Raw genomic sequence first — 17,891 nt, 5'->3', positions numbered from 1 at the left:
CCTCCTAGGATATGTTCTTGCACCATAAATTTTATCTTATAAGGCATGAAAGGGTAGAGTTCACACTCTAATTAACGTTTTTTTCCCACTCTCTCTCATTAGACAAGTTCAAATAATTTTTTTATTTATTTCTAACCAAACTTTAGTATAATTCAACTATTTTCTATCTTGTTTTACCAACATATTAAACAAATTTAAAACCATTTTTTACATTATTAACAATTATTATTATAATAATTTATTTTTATAAAAACCTCCCCTCTCATCAAGCATCAGACAAAACCTAAGACGACAATTTTGCCCGGCAAATTTAGAGGGAGCGCGAGTTTACGACCAAAGATAAAAACTAAAGCCCAATAGAGAATCCATTGTCAAACGCAGCCCATATTAAATAATGGACCATGGTCCGCACTGGATGTTCTCTTCTCCATCTTCTTCAACATCCAACGGAGCACAACACGATTTTCAGACAATAAAAATTTCCAAGTCTTTGCACCCAAAAAGGACGAGGAAAAAAAAGAAAAAGAGATCAAGTCTTCACCTTAATTTTAAAAGACTAGAGAATCCAACCCCAGCCCATTTATCATCTCCATGGTGTGACCAGCAAAGTCTGATTCTTAGGTTCAATAAAAAGAAAATTGTGCAGAAATCCGGAGAGGCGGTTATGGCATGGAACGTGTTCAAGTTTTGCACAGCACTGCGAGCTCTTGGTTCCATCATGATAGTATTGGTCCTTGGCATAATTGGGATTACATATTATGTTATTGTTGTAGCTAATTATGGTCCCGCTCTTTTTCATGGTGGCCTTGATTCTTTTGTCGCTCTCCTTGTCTTGGTTTTGTTCCATTCTTTGGTAAGTTACATTTTCCTTTTTTTTTTGAAAGTTTAGTGTTTTTGCTTGCTATTACCGATGTTCTATGGTTGCTTTAATTTGTATTGCACGAAAAGCTTGAATTTTTAGGCCAATACTTGAAATGGTAACCGTGCTTTGAAATGTAAGCAACCAATGCGTACGTCGAGCCGGTTTGTTTATCTACGAATGAAATTATATACATGGATTTCGAAGTGCGTTTCCTTACTATGATATTTATTTCTAGTTTTTAATGTTATGTAGCAACATTTACCATTGCAACTAAAAAGGGCTTTTGAGCGGCCACACACACACATTTATAGCATTTTCATACCAGTTTATATGCAATTTAAGTTTTGGCTATCACAGAATAGATTTTGGTTAGCTTGTATGCAGTTCATGTTTTTTCGTTTTGCTGAGAGAAGTTGTATTTGAACTCAGTTTCCTCTAGTTCTTACCAACCAAACAACGAATTTCTCTGCTGGTTCCTTGGCTTTGTTGATTTCCATACAGGCAGGTGGGGTTGACTTTAAATTGAACTTCTCACAAATCCCAGTTTGCTAATGGTCGTTAACTGGTGCATCACTATCTAGAACAGTGTTGTGTTATTCATTGGTCCTTTTACGTTGTAGTATGGATTGGATTATCTGGGGAAAAATGAGTTGTGGGACTTTGGAAAGCTGTCTTTCTCTCCCATGTATAGCACAACATATGGAAGGAAAATGATGGGTGTTATTCCTTCACCTAATTATCCACCGAGGTATGTGGCTGGCTGCCACTGGCTTCCATGTATGCTGGATAACATCCATTCACAATGGGTGCTTCCATGCGAGCCACCACTCTAAGTGGGTGAGATAATGTAGGTGAACTTATTCAGTGAACATAGTAATGGTGCTCTATTTAAAATTGAGTTTGTCCAATAACTGTATAAGGAACTCTATAAAACTGAGTTTCTGTTGGTGGGATTTGGTTATGTAGCTGGTGATGCTATTGTGGAGCTACTTTACTACTTGTCTGACTGATCCTGGTGGGGTCCCCCCAAGTTGGAGGCCATCAATAGATGAGGAGAGTGGCGATGCAGATCCATTGGTCGGATTAGCACATGAAGGTACAGGTTTAGATTTAAATCAGTCAGCTATGCTTGGTGAGCCAGCTAATCCAAGAACACGAGTCTGTCGAAAATGCAATTGGTTTAAACCTCCTCGCTGCCATCACTGTTCTGTTTGTGAGTTTTTCTTTTTAGGGTTTACATGGATTTCTTTTCTAGAAGCCTAACTGTTGTTTCATTTCAACTAAAGGTAGCTTCATTTGTTAATTGTTTCAGGCGGGAGGTGTATATTGAAAATGGACCATCATTGTGTATGGGTCGTGAATTGTGTCGGGGCATTGAATTACAAGTATTTCCTTCTTTTCTTGGTATGTTAACTATCATAGAGAAAAACTTGGATATATTGATGCATCTGCCTGAGTAGGAATGGAGATTGTATCTATCAAATGAATGGACTTATCATTGTATGAGTAGGAATGGAGATTGTATCTATCAAAGGAATGGACTTATCATTGTATCCAGCTAATTTATGGTTTATCATTTTTGAAACAAAGTTTCTATATGACATAAAACATAAATCAGCATATGAGAAATGGTGTATATGTTTATAGCCTTGTCTCGACTCATTGATTCTTTTAATTCAACTTGCAATGAGAGACAAGTGCTTTTGATGGTATCAATTGTATGCCCATATCTTCACAGCATGCCTGCTCACCCTTAAGTATCACAAAAATGTTTGTGAGAAAGGTTGCTCTGACTATATGGAAACTGACCATTTCCATGGATAAAGGTGGAGCTTGTGCAGATAAATGTGAAATTCTTATGGCACCTATAAGGTGTCTGTTGCACTTGAAAGCTGTATTAAAAAATACAGGATAAATGATCTTATCTGTGCCAAATCAGATTTTTATGTCATTATACCTTTATACTTTCCTTTCTGTGAAAGCATCTTTCCTGACCTTCCAGAATAAATTATATAAATTTGCTCTATCTCTTTCACTGACCATTAATCTTGTGATTTCCTAGCCATTCTGATAACTCCATTTTCTCTGTTTTCATTCTGTCCTTTCATTCTGAGGGTTGCAAGACTCGCAACTTCCAAGCACCAAGAAGGAAAATAACTTTTTATTCCATATATAACTTTTGCAAATTCCAGGCTCATTTTATTTCATGCTTTTGCTGCTTTACGAGAATTATGCTTGAGAAAGTATTCTTTAATACATTCTTGCAAACACCCTAAAAAACATGATATGTGATGCTTTAAATTCATCTACAGATGGCTGGTGCAACTAGCCATTGAGTTGCATATAAAGCACCAGTCATTCTTGTCATCTGTGCTCTCTTGCAAATAACCGCCCCCTCTGTTTTTTCTGTTGTGGAGTCTGGACATAAATTGATTGCTAATAATTATTATATCCCCTGCTTTTTAGTTTTTAAGCTTATCATGCTACAAGCATATTTTCTATTCTCTGATATGAACTCCCAATCTAATTTGGTTTGCCTTTTCTTTATGCAGTTTTACACATTTCTTGTGACAACACTTGTCACTTCATCGTTATTGCCGAAGTTTATAGCATTTTTAACTGTTGGTGAAAAAAATGGAACACCAGAGACCCTTGTAGCCACTTTTGTCACATTTGGTACGTTGGATGAAAATCTGTATATTGTATCAATTTTCATTTCTTTTCTGTTTCCTTATTTTTATGCTTTGATTATTTCAGTCTTGAACTTATCATTTGCATTGAGTATTATGGGCTTCCTGATTATGCACATATCATTGGTATTAGGCAATACCACCACCATTGAGGTGATGCCTTTTGCTCTGCCCACCCCACCCCCCCCTCTACAATCGTATATTAGCAAGGCATCCAGCGAGTGCATCGATTAAAAGCTCATCTTCTTTCTTTCAGGCATTTGAGAAGAAATCCAGTCCTAAATGGCATTATGACCTTGGTCGAAGGAAAAACTTTGAACAGGTTACTTTTGGTCTTTCTGTTAATCTTTATCCAACCACTGTATATGCATGCTTGCTCATTGACCTTTTGATTTATAACCATTTCATCATATAAAGAGGTTTTTCACACTGTGCTTGTGCTGCTAGATCAGAAAAAACCTGCATAAGTTGCACACTTGATTCTGAATTTCCACGAAGTAATTGCAGACCTATTACACATTTACACAATTGAACAGACCTATTCCATGAACACAAGGGCCACACTGTTCCTTGGAATTGAGGTTTGGATTGTAATGTAGTCCACACTGTTCCCATCACACATTTCCATAATCACTTCCGTTCCCCAGCATAATCGATTCATAGATAAAACTATAAATTGAGGTTTGGATGAAATCAGTCGTGTGTTTCAGTTTTACTTAATCACAGTCATGCTTGTTCATGTCCCCATAATTGTTGACATTCATCCCAACCCATGTTCTTATTTTGTTGAAGTCACCTTTCACTTAGAAAATTACCATCTGCTCATAGCAATTGGGCGGACATGGACATTGACATTTCCCAAGCTGCCAGCACCGTATGTCAAACTGCACATAGAAAACGTTGCGATAACATGAGATTCAAACTTTGGCATGTGCATGGTTCTAGGCTCGGCTTTTACATGTTCCGAAAGCTTCCCCATGATCATGTTTGCTATGATTGGTCATGCTATTGAATGTAGGATTAAGTTTCATAGGTACGCATGCAAAGTGAAATGCTGATCACGGTGGTGAAGTATTGTTTTCTATGTCAGGTGTTTGGGACGGATAAGATATACTGGTTCATCCCTGCTTATTCAGAAGAGGATTTGGAATGCATGCAAGTGCTTCAAGGTTTTGAATATCCAACAAGACCAGACTTGGATGAGCTCCAGCTGTTCTAATGGCATTTATCAGGTTGAATGATATTAAACCGTCTTTTAGGGCTTTGACAATCTGGAAAAGGAGGTGCGCTCGAATGGATCCGAACAAGGAACATGGAAGTATATTTGTGTAGAGATGCGTCCATTTTGAAAAACAAATATGCTGTTCTTGGAACGTCGTAGTGCACGCAGTTGGGGAAAAACAAATTCTAGCAATACCACCTTTCAACTATTATCCTTCATGAAGGCATTCTAAAAGGTGTACATGTGTTTTGAGCTCACTATCCCGTGAACGTGTAGTTCTCACCGCAGAGAAAAGTGGCTACATGCATGGAACATTGGTCAATCAATCTTTACTCAAACTGCAAAATCAGGTGATTTGCTCAATACAAATAATATACAGATAGTATTTACTTGTTTTTGTATTATAAAAGTGTCTCTTAAAAAAAATGAAAATTTTTAAATTTTTCATTTTAAATTAATTTTGTTATGGTGTTACAATATTGGTTTAATATATTGGTATTAAAAATAATTTTATAAAAATAAAATAATTATTATTTTGATAAATTTTCAAATAAAAAATATTTTTAATTCAAATAAATATTACCGTATTTATATGCATGATACTTCAAAACATAAAACAGATACAACTCGGGTAGCATCGGGCAACTGCGAAATTTCTACCATGAAATCTCGGACAGACGGTGAAAATGTATTCACAGAAAACTTGCAAACTGGATTGGCGTCCCACGCCATTCCTACTCTCAAAAGTCCCAAGAAATTTTATCTACGGATAACAAACTGAGACAAGGACTCAAGAGCCATCCATACGGTGGTGGTCATTGTAAAGCGCACATAACTATGGCCCTAAAGACTGCGTTTGTTATGGCAAACATGACCAGAAATGATGCCATTATCCCCATCACTCCACCACCTCCGTAATCATTGTTATCATTGCCACCGCCATCCCACAACCACCGCCCCATCCTCAAATCACAACCACCCCCCACCACTAACCTCTCTCCCTCTCTCATCCCTCAACTATATTATCATATCACATTATTATCATATTCTATTTCCACCATGTTTTTTAAATTATTATTTCGTTAACATTGTGAAACATCTGATGCAAAACTAACACTTTACATTATTACTAAACTTTTTACACGTGATACTCTGGAAGTTTGATTTTAAAAAATTTTAAATGCTAAAAAAAATATATAAGGGCATCACTAATTTGCTTTAAAATAAAAAAGATTTTAACCATTAATTCAAATCCTACCACACATTAAAATAATTTTTTAAAAAGTATTAAGATAATTATATATTAAATAATTTTTTTTAATATTAAGACGGTAACATATTAGATTAAGATCTAGCTCAATCCAGATTTATTAAAAAAATTTGTGATTTAAATTATAAGTTTAAATAAAAAAATAAAAAAATAAATTTAATTTTTTGTTACCTTAATCTTTGGTTATCCCTAAGATGATATTTTCATTAATTATATAACAGGAAGACATGTGGAACTTTTTCGTATGAAATAATATTTTTTAAAAGAACAGGCAGACAAGCACGCGAGACTAAGGTATAAAAAACAAGCTAGTCGCATCACCAAATAAATGAGAACAGATTCATACTTCGCACTCACAAGTTAAACTATCCCTTTTAGAAAACTGGATTCCAGAGAGGAAGGAGTTATCTAAAATTTTATGGGGAACCGAAAGACGGTTGAGGCTAACCTAATAATAATAATAATAATAAGAGTAACTTTGGAGAGCGGGCTACAGCCAGATATTGCCACTTCTGTTCTACACAGAGCGACTGGTGAAGAAATTACTGATTTTGAGAAATTTTGCAACTGCACCTGGAAATTACACTAGTGGACGGGATACCACATGGCACAGACAAATTTTGCAACTGCACCTGGAAATTACACCAGTGGACGGGATACCACATGTCATAGAACAGACAATAGAATCTACTCTAGATTGTAGGTCAACGCAATGAGTATTAAATAATATTCTCAAAGATAGCATATTAGACTGATACTATATGTTATAATTTTATAAAAAATAAATTTATAACTAATTTATTATTAAAAAACTAAATAAAAAGAAATTAAATTGTTAGAAAAAAAATTAAAAAAAATAATTAATCAATTTAAATTAACCTTTAAAACCATCACTCGCATGAGATCATAATATTTTATAAAAATAATTTAAATAAAATTATAAAACACAATTAAAAAAATATCCAGTTAAAAAATAACCAAATAAATAAATAAAATCAATATGTTAAAATTGCAACTCGAGAGTAGTTAAAAAATAACCAAATAAATAAATAAATAAAATCAACATGTTAAAACTGCAACTCGAGAGCATGACATCAAGATAACTTAATAGATAAAAATTACAAAATTCAATTTTTAACACCCAATGTTGAAGAATAACATAAAAATTCAATTAAAAAAATTCTAAAAAAATAATACAAATCAACTCAAGTAAACTTATTAAACTTATAATTTAAATCATGAAATCAAAATAAATTTATGCAAAAAAATTGTTAAACTCGTAACTTATAATATAAGATCGGGATAAAATCATAGAAAACAATGTGAAAAAAAAACACGAAACTCCACTTTTAGTATTGAATATTAAATTAAAAAAAATATAAAACACAATTTCCAAAACAAAATAATATTATGGAATAAAATTTAAAAAAAAAAACTAAAAAAAAAAATAGAGCTTCCAAAGGGTGAAATTAAAATAAAAAACTTATTTAAAAAAACACAACAAAAAGTAATTACGGATGCATCTACAATGATTAAGCCACATTTTATTAGACATTTTAATAAAATCTTATATTTAATATCTTTTTAATGTTAAGAATAGAATTTTAAATAAAATTTAATCTCTAAAAATATTATAAAAATAAACCAAAGAACATCCTTTTTAATATTAAAACTAATTTTTTTAAAATACCATTCTCACTCTTTATTTTAAAGATCTTTGAATAAATAAGATGAAGTTGATAAAAATAATAAAAAAACAAAAAAATTAAATTTTATGTGAATTTAATTTATTTATCAAATCAAACACTATAATTAAATTTAATTATAAGAGAGAATTAATTTCAAACAGTCAATTAGTGTGACCAGGCACCCGTGCCCTTTGATTAGTATAGCATTGTCATTTGCACAAACAGGCGAACCGGAATCCTCTTTGCGCTTTCAAAAATTAAACGCACTGTTGCAGTTCCAAACCTTGTGTAACAAGCTTTTCTAAAGTAGGATTTAAATTTTTAGTGTCACCATGCAACGTAGCAAACCAAAGCTAAATGAGATGATCCCATATTTCAACGGAGATAATGCAGTAATTGCAAATGCAAAATAGAATATAGCATCAAACAAGCTTTGTGCCGATAGGTAGCTTTATTCCTTCTATTAATCTTCAGTAACCGTGGTTAGATGAGACCACTTGCGCAAAACTGCATGGAGGGGGGGATGTACAAAAATTCTAACCCTATATTCTCCATTTTGTAATCACTAAAGGCACTGCAACTACGCCATTTACAGCAATTAATCCGAAATGACTGTAATTAATTGTACACTGCCTTTCAGCTCCGTCTAAGCAAAAATCAAGCCAGGTACCTAAACATGTTTGGGTTTTCCTTGTCTCTTTCTAGATAGTCTCGGGATATCAGATCTTCTATTCGCTTCTTGATAGCTTTAATGTCAGGCTGCAAATTACAATCCATCGTTATATTCAAGGATGACAAATTACATGAAAGAAAAATCTTCCAATATCAATGAAACTCTATCAATACCCTTTACCAGTCTTTCTATTGACAGCGGCTATGCTGCTAGTCTCCTAATTCTCGCTCGTTGAGGTTTACAGGGACTTTCCAGAGAGAGTCACTACGCATGTTAAGGAAGAAGTACCATAGTGGAGTAGAAAAACTCATGTCTGTCTTAATAATTAATTCGTACGAGCATCCACTCTATGTAAGAACCAGAGCGTCCGATTTTCTTAAAAGCCCTCCCCCACTGGACCAACAAGGTAATAGCACTTTCTATTCTTGGTAAAAGTCCATATAATTAACCACATGCCTCAGATTCCTAAATATTTTCCAATTTCTCTAAACTTTGTCTAATAAATTAGAGAGGAAGTGCATGCCATACCTTGAACATGCGAGTCAATTGCTCAACACACTCAATGACTAGCTGTTGATGACCCAAAACTTTCCGGCTCTTCATGATGCGCACAATTGCAGCATCGATTGCATACCGTCTGTCTTTGTGAACATCTTCAACAACCTTCTTTCTTTCATCAACAAGTGGAAGAGGAACCTAAGTTGCAGAATTTCAAGAGCTTAATATCTTAGAGTAAAGCAATAAAACCCCAAATGCAAGAAGGCAATGGTTTCTGTGACATGCTTTGCAGGCAGTTAAAAGTAAAAAATTAAAATATAATTCTGACAGTAGGGAGGTTTAACCTTGATCCTCCTCATTCTGTCATTGAACTTGCGATTGAACTCAAAGGAATCATTTTGGGTAACAGTCTTCGTGTTTGGTTCCTTGCTAAGGATCTTATACTTTCCACATGACAGGGAATGAAGTAATCGGGGCAAATCATCGTCGCTCAAGTTTGACTGAGTCATAATCTCAGGGTAACCAAGCTTGTCTGAAGTATTAAAAAGCATCAGGAGACAAGCCTGTAGAAGATAGAGAGGAATCAAATAATCAGAATCAAACATCTCAATCCAATAACAACAGAATGATATGCAAATCATCCATCCACTATCCTTGAAAAAGGTAAGGTTTAATACAGCACCTGGTAGGTTGTCACAACCAGCTCAATAGGTTTCTGGTCAAACCTGGCATTAATGTGGCAAGATCCCAGCGAGTAAATCCATGTAAGTTTTCTGTGCTTACTCTTTTTGTCATAGAACTCCTTGAAAACTTCCACTCCCCTAGCCTGAAACAAAAGGTTCCAGAATGTTCATTTTGAAGATAAAGGAAAAGCAAATTGCTTCCTATATTTACTGCCAGAATACAGTTATGTCACAAATACAGAAAAATACTGCCATGATTTGTCAAGGTAAATCTTTACCATTTCTGCAGGCAGGTTGATATCAGAGGATTTATAACTTGGCCAGTACCCAGTTGTGAGAACACTAACTTGCGAATCAATCCCAGGATGTGTGGTTGGGTTATTGCCAATATACTCGTCAAAGCTGGACTGGTGTTCCTTTGCCAGTTGCAAATCTGTGACCTGAAAAAAAAAAGACAATCTATCACCACAGTTGCATGGACAGATTGACAAACATTATCCAAGTACCCAGGCCAGCTCACCATTCCTTCCATCTTTGAGGTAAATTGACCACCACATTGCTGCTTCAATTTTGAAAGAATACTCCTTTCATGTTCTTCACTAGCACTTCGATCAAAAAGAAGACGACGGGCAAGCTTTTTCCTGGAGAAAAAACAAAGAATACAAATCAAGTACAAAGAAAGAATAAGAAGAAAAGGTATAGATAACAAGCATATAAAATTAAGGACATGCCAACGATAAGTTTTACCGATAAAATTCAGCAAAAAGGTCCTTGTCACTAATATATGCAAGCAGCTTAACCACCTACAGAAATCCATCACAGTTCAAATTTCTAATCACTAACAAGTCTCAGCACATAGTTCTGAAAAATCTATCAGACTCATTTAAAGATTCACAAATTAACATGACAAATTGGATCACCTTCTCCAGTGTTTCTTCAATGGCTTCATCACTTAGTTTCTCACTTCCCCCCTTTCGGAGGATAGTATCACAAAAGGTGGCCAGTTGTTCAGCACTAGAGCTCCCAGCAACTGTTCTATTGCAAAAAATCTCAAAAGCCTCTTTCATGGCCTATTTCGCAACCCAAAAAAAAGAACAAACCTGTTAAATGAAACAATAAAACAGAAGTTAAAGAACAAGACTATGCTGTCTGCCACCTACCTTGTGAAACAAGGTGTGGTTTTGAAAACAATCAGTCACATAAGTCATGTATTTATCATGCAGCTCAATTATCTTTCGAATGAGAACCTGAAAACCAACCCATCAAGTAAATTTTTTGACATTCCCAACTATCAGTAGGTATCTAAAACATAGAAGGTGAGAGATTTACTTGTTCCTGAACACCACCATTTGCAGCCTGTGGAAGCACGCACCATCTTTAGCACCACAATAAACAATTGAAAAAAGACACATCTAGCTTATTTCTAAATAGATTGAATGAAAAGTTACATTGCGTTAAAAAAACAGCTAAAGAAATATTGAGTCTCGGCATCACAACCTTGAGACTAAGGACTCCAGATGTTTTCTGGTATGACCATATACAAGTGTCAGCAAAAATGTAAAAGACACATTGTTATAACTGCAAGACTGGGGTTTTCCTCTCCCATAAACTATAGTGCTAAGTATGGTCAAAATCATATGAAGAATGCACATAACTTGAAGACTACATAATATACACATGATAGAAATTTAACACATTGAATTATCGCAGCACACAACTAAAACTATACTAAGATGCACAATTTTCCATTAAGCAGTGCAAGGAAAAAAAATCACACGGACAAACCTGGCTACTTGCATCTTCTGCCTGCTGGACCAAGGCTGTTCCTTCAGCAGTAATATGCTGAACAATGCACAAAAATAGAGGGTATGTTGTTGAGAATTGTGGGAAGGGTCGGCAATCCAAAAATACATCAAAAGAGGCTCTGTTGGTAGCAAAATAGCACAGACAGAGAATGTCAACCAACCTGCTTGAATACATTAGAAACAGGTTCCAAACCATGGGGAACCTTATGGTAAAGCCTGAACATCCTGGATAGATCATCCAACTGACATGGTGTATCCAAAAATAAATTACAATTCACGATATATTACAAGATAGCCACTAAGCATCATTCAAGAATCAGGACTCGAAGCAATTCCAGACCACTATATACCTTGTCATCTCTAAGCAATGAGCGAACTCCAGAATGTTCCTTTTCTAGCAGTTGGTTCGCATGGACCACCAACAATTCGTGTTGCACTTTCTATATAACATGTCGCTGTTGTTAGTCTACAATGTAATCATAAAAACATTCAATATAGTAAGGAAATAGCATCCAGGTAAAGAATCAATAGCAAGATGCCCTGAAACTGCTCAACTATCCTCTCCAGATGTGCTAAAACAACAAATACATGAACAGAAAACAAGATGAGATGAATATTTATTTGATAGCTTCCTTTTAGAATAGAGTCAGCTAATTGCGACTAGGAAACACACCATGTAATCAAAACAAAATAAATATATTTGCTTAGCATGCGGCATGAAGAGGCGTGGTAAATGGGCAAACACATATTTTCAAGCAAAGAGGAATAAAATGAAGGCATAAGAAACCAATAGTCCTGTACAAGTGATATGCAACGAACTAACCTCCACTAACTTTGTCTCGCTGCTTGAGTGCAAGTAATGAGAAACTCTCTCTCTCTCTCTCTTCAAGCATTCCTCAGCCTGCATATCCACAGAAGGTATTAGGATAAAAAAAAAGTCAATCATAAAACTATAAAGAGAAGCATCAACAAGTCCTTGCCTTTATCATGTAATCTGGACAGGAATCCTCTCGAATCCAGTTTGCCGCTTTAACAGAATAGTAAGCACCAGTACCTTGAAGCATATGCGCTTCAAAATCATCTTCATAATGATCCATTTGTGACATTCCAATCTCAACAAATATATCTAAAACATTCTTCAGCAGTGCTCTGTCAATCTGTTCTCCGTCTCGTTCTTTACCAATCTGCTCCACAGAACAATGGTTTCAACTTTGTTATTAGAAATAGGAAATGAAATTACACTGCTTAAAGAAGTGAAAAAGTTGCCAGGGTAACTTACCACATCAAGCACAGCATCCTTTGCTTTACTGTTCACTTCCTGATAAACCTGAAAAAATGAAAATTGATAACAAAATCATTTAAATTATCTCTGAAACAGGAAAATGAGTAATCCAAATGATGGTTAGAGAAAATGAAGCAGTCAAAGGAATTAGCAAACCAGATCACGGAAGCAAGTCAGTCCAACTTCATTAAGTGGAGGAAGTGACCTACGAGCAATGAAGTAACGGTCGAGATAATGAAAGAAGCGTGACAACCACCTAACCATAATTTTATGGTTAGCCCATCTTTTCACAAGCTCCCTCAGCATAAACTCATCGTGCTTCTCCCTTATTGATGGTAATACCTGATAAGGAAAACAGAACAAGGTAGGGATGTTAAACGGTGTAAAGTGCTAAAAGTTGTTTTATTGATTAGTATAAGCAAGAAAAACAACAGCCCATGATAAATGTTACTGCCGCAACTTCTTTAATGATTAAAACTAAAACCCAGGATACACTAAAAGAACAAATCACCCACAACCCACCGTCAATTTGCAAATCATTGAACTACTGAAAGAATTTATATTGTGGTGATAGGTGCAACCACCTAACTGTATAACAAAAGAGCTCATAGTACACTGCACAAAACAGCAAAGCATGTAGTTGAAGCTAACAGCTGTTGATTTAGAACGAAAACATCACCAGGCATAAATGTTTTGTCATGGTACTTCTTTGCTAAGGCTATGTACATTGTAAAAGGAAAGAGAGGAGCATATCCAGCAAATAATACCACATAATTTAGCAACCATGAAAAGCTTTGTTAGATGGAAGGAAATATAACTAAAGCCACAGGGCCAGCAGATGTACTAGCAAGAAGAATGATAACCAATAAAAGAAATAAACTGATGCCATTCATCCCACCGTGGAGTTTATATATTCTTGAAACGCCTCCCTGTACTTGTCATAAAGCTGCTGAGAATAGTCATTGGGTGGCTTCTGAGTACACATATTGTAGATAGTTCTGAAGTGTTGAAAATTAAAGAGAGATTAGAAAAATTGCAAGAATATTCTAACCAGTTCATCAAAACAACATTCAATAAAAAAGAAAAGAAAATATACGTGTAAAGCATCATGTATTCTTCTGAGTTGAATTGCTCCAGTGATCCATCCAGAATCCCCTTCAGCTTTGTGATCCCTTTCTGCATATATTCCCATCCTTGCTCAAGTTCAATAGTCTTGCGCTCACCCATGAATTAACAACTGAAAAACCCAAATCTGCAGGCATTGTTATGCCGATCTTTTCAGTCATTTTTACAAAACAAAGGGCATTGATCCAAGTACAAACCACTAAATACGGAAACGTATATGCATTGAACAGCGCTAAACAAACCAAAAGACAAAACAATAAACAAGAAAAAGAACAAGGAAGTCCTAAAATACAAGGCAATAAATTTTTATTATCAAAACACAAAACAATGATAATATTTCATAGCCATAAGAAATACAATCCAACAACCTAAAAATATCAGAAATTCTGCAAATAAAAATCAATAGAAACGCAAAAACACAAAGCCTGAAATTGCAATTGAACAGTAGCATTCAAACAAACGTACGTTGAAATCAAATCAAAACTTAAAAACACCATCCATGACTAAAAATCAAACCCTAGCATAAAAGCTTGACACATGAACAAATGCTCAATCGTGGTCAATATCGCTACTCAAAATCCGTAGAATTACGCAATGTGAAACAAAAAACAACACCGGAGAGTAACCCTGAACATCGAAAGAGACGTACCAGACGATGGTTGAAAACAATGCGCGAGAGATGTCTAGGAGTTTTAGGGTTAGAGTTTGTTTTCTTTTATGATTGAGAGAATTTGGGGGGAAAGGAAACAAGATAACCTCTTTATAGAGAGAGAAGAGTGTCACTAATGTAACTAATCAGCTAGTCATCTTAGTTGATAGTTCCATAGATTTAATATTTAATCAGTTAGTCCTCTTAGTTTCTACACTAAATATTTATTCCTATATTTTTAAATCTGGTTTTAATTCGTCATTTGAATGTTATTTTTCAATTTTTTTAAGAGAAGGCATTTTCTAAAATTAAAAAAAAAAAAAACCTTCTGAATTGAGGATGCTTGACAGTGGCCGGGATTCTTCATTCTCTGAGGGATGGTAAAAACACTTTCCCCTGTACACAGTGCTGTAGATGGGAACCTTTTCTTTGTCTTTTACCATCCTGCCTTTCAAAAAAAAACTCGCATGCTAATATTTGAGGGTAAAATTATATTTGCGTTGATAACATTTGACATTTTAGAATTAATCAAGAATAAAATGAACATTTGATTTTTTAATTAGATGGTAAAATTATTTTAATACTCTTAAAAGTAGATTAATTATAAGGCTACTATAGAGGGTTTCTTTCGTAGTTTCATATATTTATCCCTCTAGCTAAAAAAACACATAAAAGTAGAATAATTATAAGGCTACTATAGAGGGTTTTTTTTTAGTAGTTTCATATATTTATCCCTCTAAATAAAAAAATACTTTAATCGGCAATGAAAGGTTTTCTATCTTTTTAATTTTAAAATCACAGTAAAATAATTTAATTACAAGTAAAATTTCATTGCATTATTGGTTTTTTTTTATTATTATAAGGTTTAGTTATGAGTAATTTCATATTTTAATAAATAAAAAAATATACATAGAAAAATATAGTTGAAGTGTGTATTACACATGTCAATCGCTCTACCATTTTAAACAATGTATAAAACTAATTCTATGGTCAAAAATGTGGTTCCAAGATATCTTTCAATCCATCTTAATAGTCATTATATAAATCAATAGGGCATGCACTCATCGAATATTGTTTATTATATAAATCTCGATGGTTATTATATCTTTATTTAATTTTGTTTATTTGTCAAATTTGGACCATGTTTTTTTAGCGGCGGTTTATCTAATTTGAGATATTTTTAAAATTGAATTTTTTTTATGATTTTATTTTTTATTTTTTTCCTATTAGATTTTTTTTTTTATTTTTTTATTGTTGTTTTTTTTCTTTGACAATTTTTTTGAATTTAAGCTTTTTGATTGAGCTTGTGCCTAGGATTTCAGGTTTGTAAGTTTTGGGAGATTAACCTAACTTTATAAGATTCACATGAGCTTGCTTGGGGTTTTTTAATATTTTTTTATACTAAATTTTTTTCACTTTCATTCTTAAATATTTATTTAACTGGAAATTAAGTTTCTTTTTTCATTTGCTTTCTACATCCTTTATTTTATCATTTTTTTATTTAATTAGGTTATCTCAAGTATTTTTATTTATCATTTTTTGTTTCTTTATTTTTTTAGAATAAATTCTATTCATTAATTAAATAAAATTAATTAATTAAATATAGACATTAGATGCCAACTTTATAATGTCATGCTCGCATTTTAAGTTGTTACTCTAGTAGCCAATACGGTTTCTTTACGTATTGTTGTGCAGTCTTTAACAATGGGGTTGAACCTTTTTAATGAATTCTTCGAGTGTCGGAGATGTTCATGATGAAGTGATGATAAGTTTCCAGTGGACTTTGATAGTTCTTTTTTATATGAAAGTTATTTTGCTCCAAGATATAAATTACTATTTATTGTAATAGTGTGATTATTATATTGCCCTTTGAATCAGGTATTAGGGGGCATAATTGTCTTTTATGAATTGTATGAAGTTAGCTTGGTAAATTTGTATTTTAATGCATATTCAAATTACTCATTTTAACCATATAATTAAATAGTCTAAAACTTATTACTCAGATAAATTTTTGTATTTTTATTTTTTAGAATAGTATAATTACTTTGATGTCTTTGAAGACAAAACCATTTCAACCCTCACTCAAGGCTTTTATTATTATTATTATTATTTTACATTGTTTTCATTGTAGTTTTTAAAAATATTCAAGGATATTATTATAAAATTGCTGGCATGTGAGAAGCCATCCAACCATAAAACATCGACCTTTAGAGTAGTGTTTTGAAGATATTGATGCTTTTTGCATGGTGATATAAAACATTATTGTTTGCTTCTTAAACACATGGTTTCTTTCCTTTCCCTTTCCCTTTTGTTTTTATTTTTTTGGTTATGAGTTTTTGTAAAATTATTTTTATTGATTTCATATATTTTTTTAATATTAATATAATTGAGAATTTAATTTTGTATTTTTTTCTACAAAGTTAGTATGATTTGTAGATTTATTAGTGTAACTTGGGTTACCCTGGTTTATGAGTCTGGTGAAGTTTCTTTTTTTTTTCTCTCTCTTTTTTTTCAATTGAACCTAGTTTGTTTTTTTTTTCTTTTCATATAGCTAGAAAAATAGTTTAAGAGAAAAACAACGTTATTAGACTTTATAAAGTGACAAAAATTAAAGGATATGATGAAATTACTATTCACCCAACACTTATTGCATTATGGATTACAATAGTAATTCTCAATGTTTTACTTTTTTATTTTAAAAATTTTGTTATGATTTTTTTCAAATATGTTTTTGTTGATTTTATTTTTGAAAATTAATATAATTGAGAATTTAACTTTGTGATCTATTTCCTTTTATTTTGCCTTTATATGAGGTTAATGTGGTTTATGAGTTTACCAAGATAATTTAGGTGGCCCCGATTTATGAGTTTGATGAATTTTTTTAATTAATTTTGTCTTTTTTATAGTTTATTTTTTTTCTTATATAGTTAAAATAATAATTTTTTAGGAAAGTCATTTATTAAATTTTATAAAGTGATAAAAAAAAAGATAGAGAAAACCATTATTCACCTTACACCCATTGTATTGTGGATTGTAATAGTAATCCATGAGATTTTGTCTTTTCCTTTTCTTTTTAAAATTTTGTTATGTTTTTTTTTAAAAAATTTATTCTTGTCAATTTTATTTTTTAAAATTAAGACAATTGAGAATTTATCTTTATAATTTGCTTCCTTTTATTTTGCTTTTTTATGAGGTTAATGTGGTTTACGAGTTTGTTAAGGTAATCCTGATTGCCCTAATTTTCAAGTTTGATGGGTTGTTTTTTTTTTTAAAAAATAAACTTGATTTTTTTTTCAGTCTATTTGTTTTCTCGTGTAATTAAAAAAATAGTTTATGCGAAAAGTCATACTATTAAACTTTTTAGGGTAACAAAAATTAAAAGGTGTGGAGAAATCATTATTCATCCACACATATTGCATTGTAAATGACAATAATAATCTATAA

The 17,891-nt window shown here is 33.0% G+C and overlaps 2 protein-coding genes across 3 annotated transcripts; one reads left to right on the top strand and one right to left on the bottom strand.

Annotated features, from left to right (window-relative positions):
- The first annotated feature begins 426 nt into the window (after nt 1-426).
- On the top strand, nt 427-5,159 carry LOC105128933 (probable protein S-acyltransferase 14). Of its 2 annotated transcripts, none has more exons than XM_011030791.1 (7): nt 427-853; nt 1,829-1,958; nt 2,175-2,266; nt 3,415-3,538; nt 3,620-3,705; nt 3,809-3,874; nt 4,643-5,159. In XM_011030791.1, the coding sequence occupies exons 1-7, from the start codon at nt 665-667 to the stop codon at nt 4,769-4,771; spliced, it is 816 nt and encodes a 271-aa protein (XP_011029093.1). In that variant the 5' UTR covers nt 427-664; the 3' UTR covers nt 4,772-5,159. The 2 variants fall into 2 exon arrangements, with proteins under 2 accessions (XP_011029093.1, XP_011029092.1); XM_011030790.1 differs by having other exon boundaries at nt 429-853; nt 1,829-2,075.
- A 2,921-nt stretch (nt 5,160-8,080) lies between these two features.
- On the bottom strand, nt 8,081-14,598 carry LOC105128932 (cullin-1-like). Its single transcript, XM_011030789.1, has 20 exons — nt 14,448-14,598; nt 13,770-13,925; nt 13,572-13,671; nt 12,830-13,015; nt 12,671-12,718; nt 12,372-12,575; nt 12,215-12,292; nt 11,742-11,831; nt 11,553-11,633; nt 11,372-11,428; nt 10,916-10,942; nt 10,747-10,833; nt 10,507-10,656; nt 10,334-10,389; nt 10,107-10,227; nt 9,865-10,026; nt 9,586-9,729; nt 9,248-9,466; nt 8,934-9,101; nt 8,081-8,491 (listed from the first exon to the last, which is right to left on the bottom strand). The coding sequence occupies exons 2-20, from the start codon at nt 13,898-13,900 to the stop codon at nt 8,390-8,392; spliced, it is 2,211 nt and encodes a 736-aa protein (XP_011029091.1). The 5' UTR covers nt 13,901-13,925; nt 14,448-14,598; the 3' UTR covers nt 8,081-8,389.
- Between the last annotated feature and the right edge of the window lie 3,293 nt (nt 14,599-17,891).

This window comes from Populus euphratica, unplaced genomic scaffold (genome assembly GCF_000495115.2).
Source record: "Populus euphratica unplaced genomic scaffold, PopEup_1.0 scaffold48.1, whole genome shotgun sequence".
In the NCBI taxonomy this organism is placed as follows: Eukaryota; Viridiplantae; Streptophyta; class Magnoliopsida; order Malpighiales; family Salicaceae; genus Populus; species Populus euphratica.
This window is presented reverse-complemented; position numbering and strand designations above follow the sequence as displayed.

Coding starts and splice junctions, on each gene's coding strand:
- LOC105128933 (XM_011030790.1), top strand. CDS start 665: ATGGCATGGAACGTGTTCAAGTTTTGCACAGCACTGCGAGCTCTTGGT. Junction 2,267..3,414: donor AGTATTTCCTTCTTTTCTTG/GTATGTTAACTA, acceptor TTCTTTATGCAG/TTTTACACATTTCTTGTGAC. Junction 3,875..4,642: donor GAAGGAAAAACTTTGAACAG/GTTACTTTTGGT, acceptor TTTCTATGTCAG/GTGTTTGGGACGGATAAGAT.
- LOC105128932 (XM_011030789.1), bottom strand. CDS start 13,900: ATGGGTGAGCGCAAGACTATTGAACTTGAGCAAGGATGGGAATATATG. Junction 13,016..13,571: donor AAGAATATATAAACTCCACG/GTGGGATGAATG, acceptor TTTCCTTATCAG/GTATTACCATCAATAAGGGA. Junction 10,657..10,746: donor ACCACACCTTGTTTCACAAG/GTAGGTGGCAGA, acceptor GTTGCGAAATAG/GCCATGAAAGAGGCTTTTGA.